This window comes from Euwallacea similis, chromosome 2 (assembly GCF_039881205.1).
Source record: "Euwallacea similis isolate ESF13 chromosome 2, ESF131.1, whole genome shotgun sequence".
NCBI classification, from domain to species: Eukaryota; Metazoa; Arthropoda; class Insecta; order Coleoptera; family Curculionidae; genus Euwallacea; species Euwallacea similis.
In genome coordinates this window covers 8,794,836-8,811,396 of record NC_089610.1, presented here as the reverse complement: position 1 = coordinate 8,811,396, position 16,561 = coordinate 8,794,836, and the positions used below count along the sequence as shown (strand labels likewise).

Sequence of the window (16,561 nt, the reverse complement as noted above, 5' to 3'; positions counted from 1 at the left end):
ATCAGACAAGGACAGAATATAATCGTGGAACACGCTGATTTTATAGGTTAGAATTTTTTATTTATGAACGGCCCAGTATTAACAGTAATAAAGCTTTTAATGTAATGTAAATGTGTGCAAACCAGGTATAAATTAGGCCATAACTATTAGAGGTAAGCAAATTTAGCTTTCCTTTATTTTTTACAATTTATTTCAATTTTTACCACTTTTGTGAGACGTTTTACTAGTGCCCCGTACTTAATCCTTTGAAAGCTATTTTAACATTCGCTATTGCTGCTCTCGTCCATGAGAATGTGGCTCTAACTTTTGGCCATATGCAGCAAATGAATGCAATCGGAAGAACTAACTTTGCCCTGTTAACTAAATAACTGCAGTTAAAAGCAGTTTTTGAATGTTCTTCAACTGCTCCCCCAAGCCTTGTTTTTAGCTTTTTCCTGGTTTTATGCAGTTTCAATGAAATATCAGATCTAAACAAATTTTGCACAAACACAATTTTTTTGCTGAAACCTTAAGATATTGTTGGCCAGAAGAATTGGCTTGCCAAGTTCATTTCCACTGATTTTAAAAAAGTAGAAAATTGATATTTTCAATAACTCGGCATCTGGCATAAGCTCCTTGGCGGTATTATAGTTTTTTGCATAATGGTCATCTATTTGAGCTTTTTTGAGCTGGAGAAAAAGAGAACAAGAGCCTTCACATCTGAAGCTCTAATTCCACCACTCATATCTTCCTGTAACGGCAGATGTTTGCCTTTCAACATTTTTTTTCTACTTTTTTTAAGTTCTGAATTAGCCTTTAAAGTTTTTGTAACAGCTGCTTGAAAAGTAGATGCAAAACTTTCTATACCATAGAATCATTCATTAGCATTAAAAAATTAGTATTTGCTGTTGCTGGTTCTGCTTCACCAAAGAATCCAAAAATTCTTCCTGGATTCTCTTCTGAGCGGTCTCTACTTCTAATCGCTAAATTGATATGTCTTTCGCATTAGGTTGAAAATATACTTAAAAACTTATGTAGTTTTACACTGAAAGGGCTTGACATATTAGGGTGTTGGATTTGAATTTCAATTTATTGGTTCAGAATTTGATCTGAGTATAATCTAAAATCAGAATCCAGAGAGAGTCAGCTGAGTTTTCTGAGCAGTTCTCTGCTCTTCTTTTCTTAGAAGTGTTCCTAGTTCATTTTGTTGATGACGTTAATTTAAAAAATCTGTAAAGATTGGCAAGTGATGAACACTGAAGCCGCCTCTGTCTTCATTTATTTACCATAAAAAGCTTCCGTTTAATTTCATGGTTACTTATTGCTGTTCTCGCTACTGCGGTTAAAAATAATTGTGTTAATATTCCTAGGTATCCAACTTTGTCACTTTAGCTATCAAAAGAGGTGCCTGCGCATTGCGCAGCTATCCCCCATTTCGCTTCATCAGCTTGCGTTTATTTCAGTGTAAAAGAGACAAGACGCATCAGTATTTGCCTTGAAGCTTTCTCTCACCATCACGTGCAAACTGATAACCCAGATCCGATTTCGCTTTCATTCACCTGATCACCACAATAATGGCAGATACAATTTTACCGACTTTGTACCAATATTACACGGGTGACGGTATACACAATGGCCTAAGTGATTCAGCCCCAGACTTTCATTTAAACGGTAAGAAGTTGAAGATTTTCAGTGGGGCATTGCACTATTTCCGCGTCCACCCCTCATACTGGAAGGACAGATTGAGGAAATATAGAGCTGCCGGATTAAATTGTGTGGAAACTTATGTTCCATGGAACATCCATGAACCTGAAGATGGGCACTTTGATTTCGGTGAAGACGTTGAAAAAAATGATTTTAGTTTGTTCTTGGATTTAGTGGCTTTTGTTAAGATGGCTCAGGAGGAAGATTTGCTGGTGATATTGAGGCCTGGGCCGTATATTTGTGCTGAATGGGAGTTTGGGGGGTAGGTTACTGTCACTTACCGTGATGTATTTTCGAAGGCAATAATTTTAGGCTTCCGAGCTGGCTTCTCCGTCACAACCTAAAAATCCGAACCTCCGACCCCAAATACCTCTTCTACGTTGAGAGATATTTCAAACAACTATTCTCCCTACTAAGCCCTTTACAATTCACTAAAGGCGGCCCTATCATCGCCTTCCAAATAGAAAATGAATATGGTAATGTAAAAGAAGAAGGAAAGTCCTTTGATTCAGCATATCTAGAAGCTTTGAAAAGCATCTTAAGGAATAATGGGATTGTGGAGCTTCTGTTCACCTCAGATACGCCCACATCAGGGTTCCAAGGCAGCTTACCTGATGTTTTGGCAACAGCAAACTTCCAAGAGGATTGTTCCATTGAGTTGGCATTGTTAAAGGCACATCAGCCCAAAAAACCATTGATGGTTATGGAGTATTGGACTGGGTGGTTTGATCACTACACTGAAAAGCACCATGAAAGGAATGTGGGGAAGTTTGATGGGGTTTTGGAGGATATTCTCATGTGGAATTCTTCATTTAACTTGTATATGATGCATGGGGGTACCAATTGGGGGTTTTTGAATGGGGCCAATATTTTTGGAGCTGGGGATGATAATTCCGGTTAGTATATCCTAAATTCAAAATTTTCATTATTATATTGCTAAGTCATTTTTTTTGGAAAATTTCGTCACTTTTGGGAATTTTTAAAAATTATGTTGATTTTTAAAAGTTTATGAAGTTTTTTGAAAATTTTAATTCCAACAGGCTTTCAGCCAGATACATCTAGTTACGACTACGACGCCCCGTTATCAGAAAATGGTGACTATACCGATAAATACGTAACTGTCCAAAGACTCACAAATGAATATAACGAAATGTACATTAGCCAACCTTCCCCCCCAGAACCGACCTTCAGAACTGCCTATCCAGATTTGGAAATTACTGGAGAGCTCAGTTTAAATGACCTGATTTCTCAGTCTAAATATATTTTAGAAAGCGAGGTTTTACTGCCCATGGAAAAGCTGGATATAAACAACAAAAATGGACAAAGTTATGGATATATTGTTTATAGAAAAGAGAATCTGGATATCAAAGCTGGATCTGCACTAAAAATTGAAGGGCATGTTTGTGACACAGTGTTAGTGTTGATAAATGGGAATTTAGTGTCTAAAATTTTTGAAACTGAAGAGGACCTCAATGGTTTTGGCTATTGGAGGCTGAAAGATTCCACTTTAAAATTACCTGAAGAAGACTTCACTGCAGCCACACTAGATTTAGTTGTAGAGAATTTTGGCAGAGTTAACTACGGAAAACTGCACCAGTTTAATCAGTATAAAGGTCTTTGGCAGGGCAATGTTCTAATTGACAACCAAGTGCTATCAAACTGGAAAATCGTCCCTTTAGAATTCAAAAAATCATGGACCAAACAACTCTCAAACTGGCAGAGACCGACTTTCATTCCAGGCCCTCGCCTGTATCGAGCAATCTTACATTTAAATCAGGACATCAGGGACACTTACGTGGATTTTAAGGGCTGGAATAAAGGCTTTGTCATAGTGAATAGTTTCGTGTTATCTAGATATTTTAAAGTAGGCCCCCAGCAGGCGGGGTATTTGCCGGCTCCCTTTTTGAAGCCTGGAGACAACGAGATTTTGATTTTTGAGCATTTTGAGCCTCGCAAGAGTGTTAGATTTTGCCCAGATCCTTATTTTGAGACGTTGGGAGATGGGAAAATTTTGAGAAGTTTATTGTGATAATTAGTGTAATATTTTTTATTCGTGACGTGGTTATTCGATATAATAATGTGTACTGGATGTTGAATATTAGATGTTTTTATCGACAGAATTTTGTTGCCTTATCTTTTTTGACGGGGAAGGGGGGACATAGGGACGATTGAAAGGGGGGCAATAGACAACTTAATATAAACACAAATGCAAAACCATGCAAGTTCTTAATGTTTAAAGTACTGAATGAGTGATAAACGGGTAATTCTCCGGCATATCAGATGCGATCGACCGGCCGATCGTAGTTCGATCTGTCGTAGATTGAATCTACAATTTTAGCCTTAAAATTGAACCAACTGAAGAAGGAAATTATGAAATTTGTTGTTGCCTTTCCAGGCCTTGGTATTATTTGTTGTATATTTCGGTCAAAAGCGTTTGTTAAGCGAAGGCTTGATGGTAGGCGGCGATGGCGAGACGATGATCATGTGACCATTGCTGAAGTTCCCCGCCGTGTGCACAAGGACGAAAACAATGTTTGTCAACAAAATACATCAATCACAAAAAACAAATGACAATGGCGGCGTTGCCATTTCCCTGATATACACACAGGGTGATTGATCGTGATGGTATCCAATTTTACTCGTAATTTTAGAAAGAAATATTAAATGCAAATGATGTAACCGATTTGTCTGAATATTTGCATGGATATGAGGGAAAAAAGGTACATTTTTTGGAGATTTTTACATTTAATCTTACCCAAAAAAGATTTTTAGATTAGTAAAAAACGATCTTAAATTTATTGCAATCTATGGTATCAAGATTTTTAAAGCCGAATCCCGAAGGGCAACGAGTTGTCGTTTCTCCCAAGTAAACAAATTGCTAGTTGTTTTGTCCGATACTTTTTAGTGCATTAACTGTACCTGCCCCAAATGAACCCAGAAGAAAAACTCACCTCTAAGTGTAGACTTTTATTTTTATAAATAAATGGCGTAAGACCTATGTTTCATATATTACATATCTACAAGATGATCGAATAATTTAAATAAATTAAAATTTATACACGAATGTAAAACACAAAAAGCCCCCGTTCCGAATGTTGAAAATTTGCTGGGGCCGCACCCCCTCTAATGAGGAAATTATGTTTTTGGACGTATTTTCAGTAAAAGGTTCCAGCAATATGTTAGTAATTTTTGGCACCTTTTAAATGGCTTTCTAGGGCTAAATTTAAAGAGTTAGAAGAATTTTGAGCGTTTTGCTAATAGATCTAGGCGTTGACACGTTTAAATTTTGCGTTTAAAAAATCGAAAGTAATGATAGACAACAGGTAATATAAAACTCTCCATTTGCTTTGGTATGTAAGTATTAAGTGCAAAAATATATCAAACTTAACATAATTTTTGGCATGTTATTAAAGGCGTTATTAAACTGGCAGTACCAACTGAAATTTCAAAGCTCTACAAAGCACGCAGGTCTCAAACACTCTCGATATGTATCAAAATTTCTAGAAGACAGATTTCTCGTAACAACATTATTTACCTCCTTAATGAGTAATTTATAGTATGTATTATAAAATTTAAGAGTCATTAAAAAATAATTAACAAGAAATTCTAATAATTATCATAACGAATAAAATGCCTAATATTTTACAATACAAAACTTTATTAACATTCTTCTAAGTATACTAAAATACACCTCACTGGCTTCAGTTACAATAATTGATGATTCGGGCTTAATCTTAGGCTTAAATCTTTGGTTAAAGTCGCTGGGAAAATGGAGAAAAAGCTTCTACAGCAAGTCTTGTTTGTCGTCTTTGATGTCCTCCATTTTGCCCTTGTTCCGCTTCATGGCAGCGTAGACCGAGGCTGCTTTGTAGTTAATCGGTCCGTAGTTGGACATGTAGTCTACGTCAGCGTAGAGCAGGTCGCAAGGATCTGGTCTGTAGGGCTGAAAAACCAAGGACTTTAGTTTTCGGAAGATCTATGTGTTCGTATTGGGTGTTGTTGTTGTAGTTGATGTGTACCGATTACAAAATGCTACTGCTCTATGTTATCTTTGATGGTCCAAATTCGGGATGACTATTGGGCTCTCAGAAACCATAAGAGAATTCGGTTAAATTGTGGCAAGGTTGCGCGATTAGTTGCTCAACAAAACACCTCTTTATAATAAATTTTGGTGATTTTAGAACTATCCGCGTTTTGACTCAATTTTGGTATTTTTTCTTCTTCGAAATTCGCGGAATATGTTTGACTGTATGAAATGTTGCAATTTTTCGCCTTTTCAGTTATAAAATGAAACCGTAGAACTTGTAAATCAAATTAGAATCACCGAATTTGATTTTCTAACTGGAATTTATGATAGAACCAAAAATTTTAAAATTTTAGGCAAAAATGGTGGACATTTTTCCACACCCACACGCTTGATAAAACCAATAAGTAGATACACTTTTCGCTGGGTTGCCCAATATTCTGGTTCCTTTCAACTTAAATTGGTCACTGGGACTTATTTTAATTCTAAAAAGACATTTTGTTGAGTAACTAATTGTGAAATTTTGCTACAAATTGATCGAAATTTTTTTATAGTTACGAGATCTCAATGGTGAACGTGAACCATCCTGTATAGAAATCACATCGATTCGATTATCTACAGACACACGGTATAATTACCTTAGAAAATATATGTATCACTAGCGGCAGGTGCAGTTCCGTTAGTCTAAAACAAAATTTAGAAAGTCACTTTTTCGAATTAATCAATTATTGTTTCTTTAAGCACCATTTTATCAAGAAATATGGCCGACAACCACAAATTAATGTTTTTTCTAATGTTTTTAATTTTATATTCACACGTTTAAAATTGTTTTCTTGTTACCTTTTAGTGCAATAATCTTCTCCTAACTTCAAAAAATGGGACAAATCATAAGTTATGGCTTATCAGGAAAGGGCGAGCATAAGCGGGCGACGGTTATGAAATTTCGGCTAAAACCAAGATAAAGTTATGCGCAAAAACATAAAAAAGTGTTAAGAATCAAGACACTGAGCTATATATTCCCTGCATAGCCCATATATAAAGTCATAAATTGCAACTTGCCCATCATGATGTATTATTTGTTAGTTAACTCTCAAAATTTGCCAATTTAGTGCCATAACGCTCTTACCTCAACTCCAAGAATTAACTCAGTACATCCTGAAATCACTCCCGACGTTAAACATCAATCTCTTGACCCACTTCATTGAACCTTAAAGTGGCATACTCAGTCTTTTTTTGTTTCTTGTTGTAGCTCTTGGAGGATCCAGAACTGGAACTCTCATGCGAGCCCTTTCTGCTAGAGGGCATATCCAGATCCGCATACTGCACTATACCATTCTGCTTAACCCTTCCTGGTACTAAAGGCTGGGGATATTGCAGCTGCACGGAACTCTGGATATTTTCCTGGAACTGCTCTGGATAGTCACTCGGATGCCTCAACACCAAAGGACCTTTGGTCTTCTGCTTCGCTTTCTCTCTCTTGTGATGTTTGCTCAAACTGCTCGTCGAAGACGAACTACCAGGGTATTCACTCACATACCCATTTCTCATCAAATTTTCCTCATGAATATTCTTGATGGGCTGGAAGTAGCTCTCAGCCGTTTGGAACTTGAAGCTATGACACTTTTGAAGTGGTATTTGGAAGTGTCTTTTATTCTTTGAAGATTTGCTTGAAAAGCTTTTGCTCTTTGCAAGCTGTTCTTGGAAGAGAGCTTTAGGTATCAGCTTGGTGTGCTTTTGGTGGGGGATGGTGGCGGAGTACTGAGGAGGCAGTATCGCTTGTTTGCAATGGGGGGTTGTTAGTGTGTAAAAAGCGTTCTGCAAGAAATTGTTAGATCGGTTATAGGGTCCGTTGATTGACGGTGGTGACAATTAAATTGTTAAAAGGGCAAATGCAATTTAAATAAAAGATAGTTCGCACAGCACCCTAAAAGACTTGTGAACGATGAATATCTAACGTTGGTACAGCTATTCGATCTTCAGATATCTTTAAAAACTTTTTATGTTCTCCTTCATTTAATCACACTCTTTACGGGTGCCCAGGCAATAAAAAATAAATAAAAAATAAAAACAAACCTGACCAGAAGCCGCAAGAGCATTACCAGGTACCCTTTCAGAACTAGGACTTAAAATGGGCATTTCCGGCACATTCACTGCAGCAGGAACTTTTTCTACCTCTTCCAGCTTCTCCTCAATAACGCTCTTATTGTCAGAAAGGCTTTGGATTGGGGAAGCTTTAATTTTCGCCTGGATTTTTAAGGATAAAGCGCCCTTAGGGCTTTCCACCTTCGGTTTAACGAAGTTAGGACTCACTTTAAGCACTGGGGAGTTTTTCATTGCATGTTGGGAGATTTTGGGTTGTTTAGGGCAAAAAGCTATTAGTTTTGGGGAATGGTCTATGATTTTTGGTTTGGTGTTTTCCTCGTGGATTTCAGCTTTGGTAGTCCCAGTTTCAACGGCGCTCTCTCCATTGATTGCATAGTTGGGGAGTTCTAGAACGTTTCGTTGCAGGGAATTGCAGATGTTGGCGTAAATAATTTCGGGTGTTTTGTGTTTTTTGCAGCGAGGTGCTGGAACTGGGGTAACACTTTTATTGTCCTCAGGGCCTTGCTCCATGATCTGGATGCTATCAGTGAGATTCTGGAAGTCTTTAGCCAAACATTTTTTGGGCAAGGCATAAACTATAGGACGCTTTTTCGCGTGCTTCTTGCAACGCATTGAGTAGAACGTTGGGGAGTAGCATTTGTGTTTCTCAGTCTTCAAAGAGCTGAATCTTTTGGCTGTCAGAACCTTCTTTGGTGGCTTAATACTGCTGCCTCCGGAGGAGTATTTGAGGTTAAATTCAGTCTCGTTCCTTCCAGGCACTCTTGCAGGTTTAGTGCCCAAAGGCTGGTAGTATTGGTTGTTTTGGTACGACGGATTGGTCGTAAAAGAAAACCCTCCACTATTGTGCAAAACGAAGAAGTTCGGCTCAAATACAGTGGGGGTAGACCCCAGAAAGGCCTGATTGACATTCCTCATGAAAATACTGTACTGGGTGGCCCAAGGCAGTTGCGGTTCTCCAAATCTCCTGGCAGAGTGAAACCCAGCAAAAGACTGATTTCTTTTGATCACATTGTTAGGCCTCACTGCTTGCAAAGTGTTGTTAAAGGGAATTGAAGGGAAGGATTGGTTCAAGGGAGTATTAAGGGCCTTCTGCACTTTAGCTCCTTGGTTAAATGGTGCAATTACTGAAATGGGCTGCAACACAAACATGCAAACTTAAAAAAAGAAAAGAAGCGGCACACAAAATAAATTGCATGAGCATTGGAGGTTACCTTGTTCGGGGGGTTTTGCATGCCGTGGAAGGGGAGGTTTTCATAGAAACCTTTGTCGTTCGGGTCGGAATTGTTGGGGATGGGGTGGCCCTGCATATTTCCAACCGGTTGGACAACCCCCGGCCTTATCTTATCTCCTACTATAGATGATTGGTTGATGGGGGCTGAAACACGTTTTATAGAGGTAAATCAGATGATCATGGGGTGAGCTGAAATTCACATGCAAAAGGTCCCTACCTTGGATCTAAAAAGAAAAGTTTCTGAATTATTTTTAACAGCTAGAGCCAACTTTTAACGATATGGCTGTAAAAAGGTAATTACTAGGGGAAAACCTACCCCCGGAGGATAAAATTATTTAATGGCCGCCCTATTAAAGCGTCCCGAATGGCTCTGGCTTTGTGTGTTAAAGTTTTTAAAAAGTTCCCCGATGTGAAATTATTAGAAAAAGAGAGACGTTTGGTATAAAGTTTCGCATAAGGTATATACGGGAAAAGAGCAAACTTGTAATTGGGGCTGCTAAAAGAGTTCTTGTATCGTTATAGGTTATTGAATCGTGGTTAAATCGGCACCCATGTCATACAAGACTCTTCACGAGGACCTTTATTTTGATTCCAAGCCATCCATATCAAATCCTATCCTATAAAATTTTCATTCTGTGCATTCGTCATCCGATATTACTGTTATGCATCCGTCATCCGATGATAGGACGATACGACGCGCACTCTGTCTGATTAATTTCAGGATTCAAGTGTTTATACTCCCTTTTTTGCTTAATATTTTGCTCTTTATTATTAATGTAGTCCATTTACAATTGTTTATTTTAAAAAATAACAGAATTTTCGGACCATTGGTAGTGGAAGGATGATGGATGCATGAGAAGGAGCAATATAGAGCTTCCGTCTTATGCATCAGTCATTGGATTATACGATAATACGAGGCGATAATCATGCTTTTAAGTAGAGAAATTCAAGAATTTTTAACTTATGACGGATGCATGAGATAGGATTGAAGGTCTGCCAAATCGTCATCTTCATTTCCTACCCTATTTTACTTACCACCGCCGGGTTTTTTCCTCTTTCGTGGATTGATGTCCATCCTGGGGCTCATAGGGGACGATTGAATTCTCTTAAAACTCACGACTAACATGCAAAAACATCAAGTAAAACGATTTTTAACCGAAAATGCAACAATTTTACCTCCACTAGCTCCCTCCGTAATACCAAACGGCCTCTCATCTCCCCCCTTACCGAAGACTTCCTTAATTTTTCTCAACCTTTTATACACTTTACTCTTATTCCTTCGATACTTCAGGTATGTGCTGATTTTCATGGATTTGGTTTTAAAGGGACTTTGCCTTTGGTTCAGCTGACTGATACTGACATTGTTCATTTTGCTGATGTGCACCAAAACTCCGGGTTTGAGAGGCCATTTAGATTGGTCCAGGGGGGATTCTCCGTCGGCTCTATCAGCAGGCAAAGCAAAGCACAGACAAAGGAGAGACGAAAAAAAACATGAAATAAAGAAAATAATAAAATAATTTACGGTTAGGAGTAAAATGATTGTTAGATGGCGCTAGCGCAGTTTTGATTAATACGTTCCTAGATGGCGCCTGAATTGAGGTAGGAAGTAGTTCTTTAACAGTACAAATCAAAGGATTTATGTCTCTAGTTGCAATATATCTCGAATATGAGGGTTGATATTTGGGATTTCAAATTATTGACTGTATACCCTATTTCCCTCTATAGCCCTAAATAAATAAACACAAATCCCGGCATGTAATTTCTACATTATGTTTTATGAGTGTACACATATCTGTCTCCCTCTATAGTTTTCTCATGCAATTTACGACAAAGGCATGCTTTACAACTAGGATGTAAGGGTCAACCAAATTATAATAGTGAGGTGGTACCTTGGTTCCCTAAGTAGGTGACCCTACCGCAGGGTACTAAGGGCAAGCCAAGCACGTCTGGACTTTGTGAGCACAGAAACCTGAGGAGAAGGGTAGAGATGTTAGTCATTTCAACAGCTACGTCTATGGTGTTATGTTTGGGGGTGATATGTGTTCAATTCTATTTCAGGTGGGTGTTGAATTTATTTTGGGAGAATACTGCACTTCCGGATCATTCAAGAGCAGGAATAGCGAGAGAGAGAGAGATGTGAGAGACTTCTGTAGGGGCGAAACTTTTCTTTAGAAACTTCAGGGGTTTCAAGACATTATTTTTCAAATTTGCCGTCTTTCGAAGGAACATTCCACTGAAAAATTTCACAAACATCATTCCAATGAGAAAGTTACTTTTCGGTACTTTAGGTTTAACCCTTTAAGCAGTCCAGGAATTTGAAGAGATTTTGAGACTAGAACGAGCTCGCCTGAAGGAACGTTCCGTTAAAAAACTTCAGAAACCACAGATATCTGATTCATTCGACTATATACATTTTAGGTACAGCAATTGGGGCTCGTTCAAGTTTAAACCTTTACGGCACCACTAAAATCTTCCGAATCTTCGTTAATTTGAAGACTTCTTCAGACCTGAAAGATCTCTGTTCCTCTCGGTATTCCTAAGAAATCCGGCAATGCATTCTGCAATATCTAATTGATGTAGTACGGTATGTTCTTCAACAACCTGAGCGGCTTGCATATGTGCGAAACTAAAAGAGCAAACTTGTGAAAAACTATAGGGAAATTTGTGCAAACGAAGGATTGAACAAAGCTAAAACACTCTTGCGATCCGCTTACCTCCCCTGTGTCACCACGCCTGCGTGTGTTCGATGATGAAAAGAACAAACAAAATGAGAATAAAGCCCACATGCCATAAAGGATAATTCAATGTTAAAAAAATAAATCAAAAAAGCCCATTTTTCTACTTCACTGTATATCATTGTGTGCAGTATTTCAACTTCAACCTATGAAGGTGCGTTTGTACCATGTGAAAACTTACTTTTCTCGTTCCTCCATCTCCAAGGGATTGTTATCTGTCGTTCGCAAGCCAAAAACAAAATCAAATGTTAGCACACTCTCTTATTAATATAATTTTAAACGTAAATATGCATATATAAGCATCACCAGTTCAAGTGGAAACATAGGGCTTCTGCAAGTGGAAGAAGGTCTGCATAAAGGTTAATATGTCTCTGACAAAGACTAACGAAGTGGGCGGAGTCAGTCCGGCTGGCGTCTCCACTTCGATATTTAGATTAGTATCGATTTCACTGCTTTTGCGGTGATGAAATTTTTAAAAAATATTAGAGCAAAAAGCAGCAATGCAAATACATGAAAAGAAGATTAGTCCATCACTCAAACTTATATTACTAAAAAATCTGAAACGGGGGAGATCTGGTAACACTGGACTGACTCCGCCCACTTCAGCTGCTAGCTTCGCAACCTAATTCGTTGTTCTTTGCCATAGACATATTAAACCATATGCGGTCCTTCTTTCACTTGCATAATCCTTGTGTTTTCACTTGAACTAGTGATGTCTGTATAAAATAGTCAATTAAGGGCTAAAAAAGGTATTGCTACTACTCTCGGCACGAAAATTAAGGCAAGTGTCTTCGGAGATAAAGGTTGGGGAAGGGCAGTAGTCGACATTCTCACAATCAAAAACGACTCACATTTGGTGTTGGCCCTTTTCCTCCTGCATAGAATGATGATCACAATGCAAATGATAATCACGCAGATGATGATGGCTATAATACTGGCGATGATGATGTAGAGGTTTTCTCTGGTCAGGCGTTTCCACCATGGCATGATACCTAAATATTAACCACACCACATATTGGAAAAGTGCTGCATTTTCCAATTTTCCCAAGAAATACTACTTACCAGCAACCTCCATTTCAAAGGGCTGCTTATCGCTAAATCCAATAGAATTGTTGGCAAAGCACTGGTAAGTCCTCTTGGTGTCCACCGTAGAATCCAGGATTAGGTAGCTTTTCAGCCCATCTTGGATGATATAGCTGTTGTCGATTAGATTGAACGTTTCATTGCCTTCGCGGGCTTTCCAGAAGAACGTTACTTCTTGGGGATTGGCTTGCACCGTGCAGAGAAGGGCATCGTTGCCGTCTTTCTTCGTTCGCGTTATGGTACAATCAGGGGCATCTGAAGTAAAATAAAAACAGTTAAAAATCTTGTTTCTGTTATGAATAGAGTGAACGGTTTTATTCACAAACCAGTTCACTATCGTCCGTACAAAAGTTAGCCTGATTGGTTGATGATGTATTGCTGCACTACATAGTTGAAGCGGACAGTGCCAAAATGGCCTTGATGATTGAAAACGCAATTTTTTTCTACACACTCTCTATATTGTTGAACAATTTCCTTTACGTTTTCAAAAATGTGGAAAATTATGGTCACTATCATTGGGACGCTCACACTACTTTTCTTATAGACAACATCTCGTACGTTATGTTTTTTCTGAATTTGCTACCTGGGAATTCCTATCTAAGTTTTATTATATTGAAATATACTCACACATAACATTGAAGAACACCATGGCATTTTCAACCCCATGTTTATTGGAAGCTTCGCACATGTAAGTTCCCGAATCTGTCCTCATCATTGGCCCCAGCCGCAGCTCCTCCCCCAGCACTTTGGCCTCAGACGTTGAGTTCTTCTTCCACTTGTAACTAAGATTCGGATGGCCCTTGCCATGGCACTTTACCGGACTCGGGTTCTGTCCTTCGACCACCTTGACTGTTTGCTGAGAAACATAAACATCTTCCGGAGGATCTACGAACGAGAGCAATAGTTACACTAAGCGGATTTTTGCTTAATTTGTGCCTGTACTAACAATCAACAGCAATTTCGATGGTCGAACTGACCCCGGGCCCGATCTGATTTGACTCGCTTTGACAGGTATAATTCGAGTTCGATGCGGTGCGATTTAGCTTGTTTCCAGGCCAAGCCGTCATATTCCATATCTGGAAAGGGACCTTAATTGGTTTAACCGCCTTTTTTGAAGTCACACTTACCAAAGTTGATTCGACAGACTCGAAAATGTTCTTCCTCAAATCCGGCTCATGAATGACAGTCTTATTGTAATACGAAGTATCCTTTTTGAAGTCGATGATCCTACCATTCTTCTTCCATATTATACTACATAATGGGGAACACTCAACTCTGCAAGTAAGGTTTATATGCTGAGAAGAGTAAAGGATCCCTTGATAGGGCTTGAGTCTATCGAATAACGCTGGAGGAGCTAAAAAAGCAATAGAAAACAGGAAAATCTTTGTGGAGCACATTTTTCTTCCATTACCATTAACATTGATGAAAAGAGTTGCAGGTTCACTCTGTCCTCCTTCATTGACAGCTATACATGTAAAGTTGCTATTAGTCTCAAGGCCCACAGGGACGATTTTCAGCTTGGAAGAAGTGACCTCCGTCATCTGATGTGATCCCCTATACCAGATGTACGTGACGTTGTCGGGCCTACCTGAAGACTCCACTTTGCACTCTAGGTTCAGTTCTGAGCCCTTGATCACTTTCGTGGGGTAGGAGCGCAGTTTAGCTTTACTTGGAGGGTCTGTAAGGAAATTGTATTTTCATATTTTCAGGGAAATTAGAAAATAATACGTGCGGTAAATCGTCGATGAGGTAGTAAAGGTTAAAATCAGTTAGCCTCCGCTCGAAGAGATTGGGATTGCTCAGCAGAGCTTTTATTCCTTGATTTATTAGGAAAACTGAGAGGACAATAACGGAACACATTTCAGTGATTTATTTGGAAATTTTTTAAAGATTAAGTACTGATGTATAGGAAAATATAATGAATGAAAACTGCACATATTTCACCAGTTTATTTATCAATTTTGGGACACAAAATCTACACAAATTCCAGTGTAGTAGATTTCAACGATTTATTGAGATATTATAGAGAATTAGACCATGAATTATTGGTGCTTGATAGAAATATTTAGAGAATCAGAACTGCAAATTTCATAAGTTTACGTTTATGGAGAAATGCTGGAAAAATGGGTGTGCAAAAAAGGGAGATTTGATTTCTTTTCTCCCTTTCATTATTACTGTTTAACGGTTTCAGTTTCGCGCGGATTAGCAGAAGAACATTGAGTGATTTATTGAAAAATTTCTGAGAATAAAATCTGTAAGTTGCCAGCGCTCTTCTTTATCTTTAGAATGTTGTGAAACTCAAACTTATAGATGCAACAATTTTTGAAAGGTCGGAAATAAAATAATAAATTAACTCTTTAGATAGGTGCTTTTGAGGATAAATTATGGAAAATTTTGAAGCATAAAAATCCAAAAAATGGTTTTAGAACCACCGATCACTTTACGACACGTTTTCTTTATACTTACAATAAACTACCAATTCCGCAGGTTCGGAAGCAGGTCCCCAACCAGCCACATTTTCCCCTTGACATGTGTAGTTTCCTGCAAAAGTCTTGTCCACCCTCTCTAAATTTAAAATGCTCGGATCCAATCCGCAAAACGGACCTCCGGGGTCTTCTTTGGACGTGTAATTGCATTCCGGAAACTCTTTCATTAGCTCCCCATCCAAAAACCATCGTACCTGCAAACATTTTTTAATCCTAAATACAAAAGTCTCACCTTTTAATTTTAAAAAAACGTACTTTGGATAAGGTCGAGGGATTTCCTGAGGTGACGTTGCATTGGAGCAAAACGCTGGTTTTATCCAAAGCCTTAACTGGGGTGGTTGGTTCCATGAGAACTTCCACGTCAGGTGGATCTATGTGATATGGGTGATAATAACGAAATTTGATTGAAAAGTAAGGGCTTACACTGAACATTCAAAGAAATAGTGTCCTCAGATTGCTCCATGCCCACTTCATTTTTGAGCCAGCAACTATACTCCCCTAAATCATCCCTGTTGACGTTGTATATGATTAAGGGAGGGTTTTCTATAGTCCCCCCGCTGTATTTAGTTTTGTCGGATAGAGTCAGGTTTTTACCATCTTTAGTCCTAAAGAATTTATTAGAAATTTAGAGAATTATTGTAAGGGTGTTGTTTAAGTACGTGACCAAATTTCAAGGGGTGATTCTTTGAGTGATTCTAAAACCAAAAATTTATATAAAGATAGGTCCGGTAATGTTTCGTTTTCAAGATATAAGTTGTCAAAGTTGTCTTAAAAAATCGCTTTTTCGTAAAAATCTGAATAATCCTTTAGGTGACTTTCTTGAAATTTGGTAGCATTATTTATGGTTATTATTGTAATTTATGCGCCACTGACTTTTTTAAAACTCTGATATTTTTTTCGCATTAAGTACAGTCATGGCCACCAAGATTACCGGATTTAAATCCGTTAGATTTTTTCCTATGAGGGCATGTAAAGTCCTTTGTTTATAGGACACCGTTCAACACTGAAGAAGAACTAATCCAACGGATACGGGATTCATGTAATCAGATAAGATATACGTCGAGAATATTTCAACGTGTTCGGTAATCGATGTTAAGACGATCTAATGTTGGTATTAAAGTTGAAGGAGGACAGTTTCTGCAACTATTGTAAATTTTGTGTTATTTATTGATAGATATTTTTTTTCTAAAAAAATTGCATACCATTTGTTTAAGTG

At 38.2% G+C, this 16,561-nt stretch overlaps 2 protein-coding genes across 8 annotated transcripts in view; one reads left to right on the top strand and one right to left on the bottom strand.

Moving 5' to 3' along the window:
• The first annotated feature begins 135 nt into the window (after window positions 1-135).
• Window positions 136-3,803, top strand: LOC136416605 (beta-galactosidase-1-like protein 2). The gene is made up of 4 exons (XM_066401874.1): window positions 136-152; window positions 1,443-1,945; window positions 1,996-2,579; window positions 2,724-3,803. Exons 2-4 carry the CDS (start codon window positions 1,554-1,556, stop codon window positions 3,710-3,712), a joined length of 1,965 nt encoding a protein of 654 aa, XP_066257971.1. The 5' UTR covers window positions 136-152; window positions 1,443-1,553; the 3' UTR covers window positions 3,713-3,803.
• A 1,692-nt stretch (window positions 3,804-5,495) lies between these two features.
• Window positions 5,496-16,561, bottom strand: part of nrm (neuromusculin) — a 175,293-nt gene continuing 164,227 nt past the window's right edge. For 3 of the 7 annotated variants that reach the window (XR_010752727.1, XR_010752724.1, XR_010752725.1), the window contains 17 exons: window positions 15,769-15,950; window positions 15,601-15,716; window positions 15,326-15,539; window positions 14,271-14,537; window positions 13,987-14,213; window positions 13,806-13,935; window positions 13,487-13,744; window positions 12,839-13,114; window positions 12,628-12,768; window positions 11,958-11,991; window positions 10,218-10,483; window positions 10,077-10,160; window positions 9,022-9,185; window positions 7,781-8,944; window positions 6,834-7,522; window positions 6,346-6,391; window positions 5,536-5,626 (listed from right to left, as the gene is read on the bottom strand). Coding sequence is in view for 2 of the 7 variants with exons in the window: in XM_066401800.1 (XP_066257897.1) it covers window positions 6,881-7,522; window positions 7,781-8,944; window positions 9,022-9,185; window positions 10,077-10,160; window positions 10,218-10,483; window positions 11,958-11,991; window positions 12,628-12,768; window positions 12,839-13,114; window positions 13,487-13,744; window positions 13,806-13,935; window positions 13,987-14,213; window positions 14,271-14,537; window positions 15,326-15,539; window positions 15,601-15,716; window positions 15,769-15,950 (4,165 nt within the window). In the remaining 5 variants the exon portion in view is untranslated. Of the gene's footprint in view, window positions 5,627-6,345; window positions 6,392-6,547; window positions 6,655-6,833; window positions 7,523-7,780; window positions 8,945-9,021; window positions 9,186-10,076; window positions 10,161-10,217; window positions 10,484-10,930; window positions 11,011-11,957; window positions 11,992-12,627; window positions 12,769-12,838; window positions 13,115-13,486; window positions 13,745-13,805; window positions 13,936-13,986; window positions 14,214-14,270; window positions 14,538-15,325; window positions 15,540-15,600; window positions 15,717-15,768; window positions 15,951-16,561 lie in introns of those variants that run through there. The other 4 variants (XM_066401800.1, XR_010752728.1, XM_066401809.1 and 1 more) reach the window with 4 other exon arrangements.

Bases quoted from the DNA above. Each gene is read 5' to 3' on its own strand.
- LOC136416605 (XM_066401874.1), top strand. From the start codon at position 1,554: ATGGCAGATACAATTTTACCGACTTTGTACCAATATTACACGGGTGAC. The intron at 1,946-1,995 runs GTAGGTTACTGT...CAATAATTTTAG, and splicing joins GCTGAATGGGAGTTTGGGGG to GCTTCCGAGCTGGCTTCTCC. The intron at 2,580-2,723 runs GTTAGTATATCC...TAATTCCAACAG, and splicing joins AGCTGGGGATGATAATTCCG to GCTTTCAGCCAGATACATCT.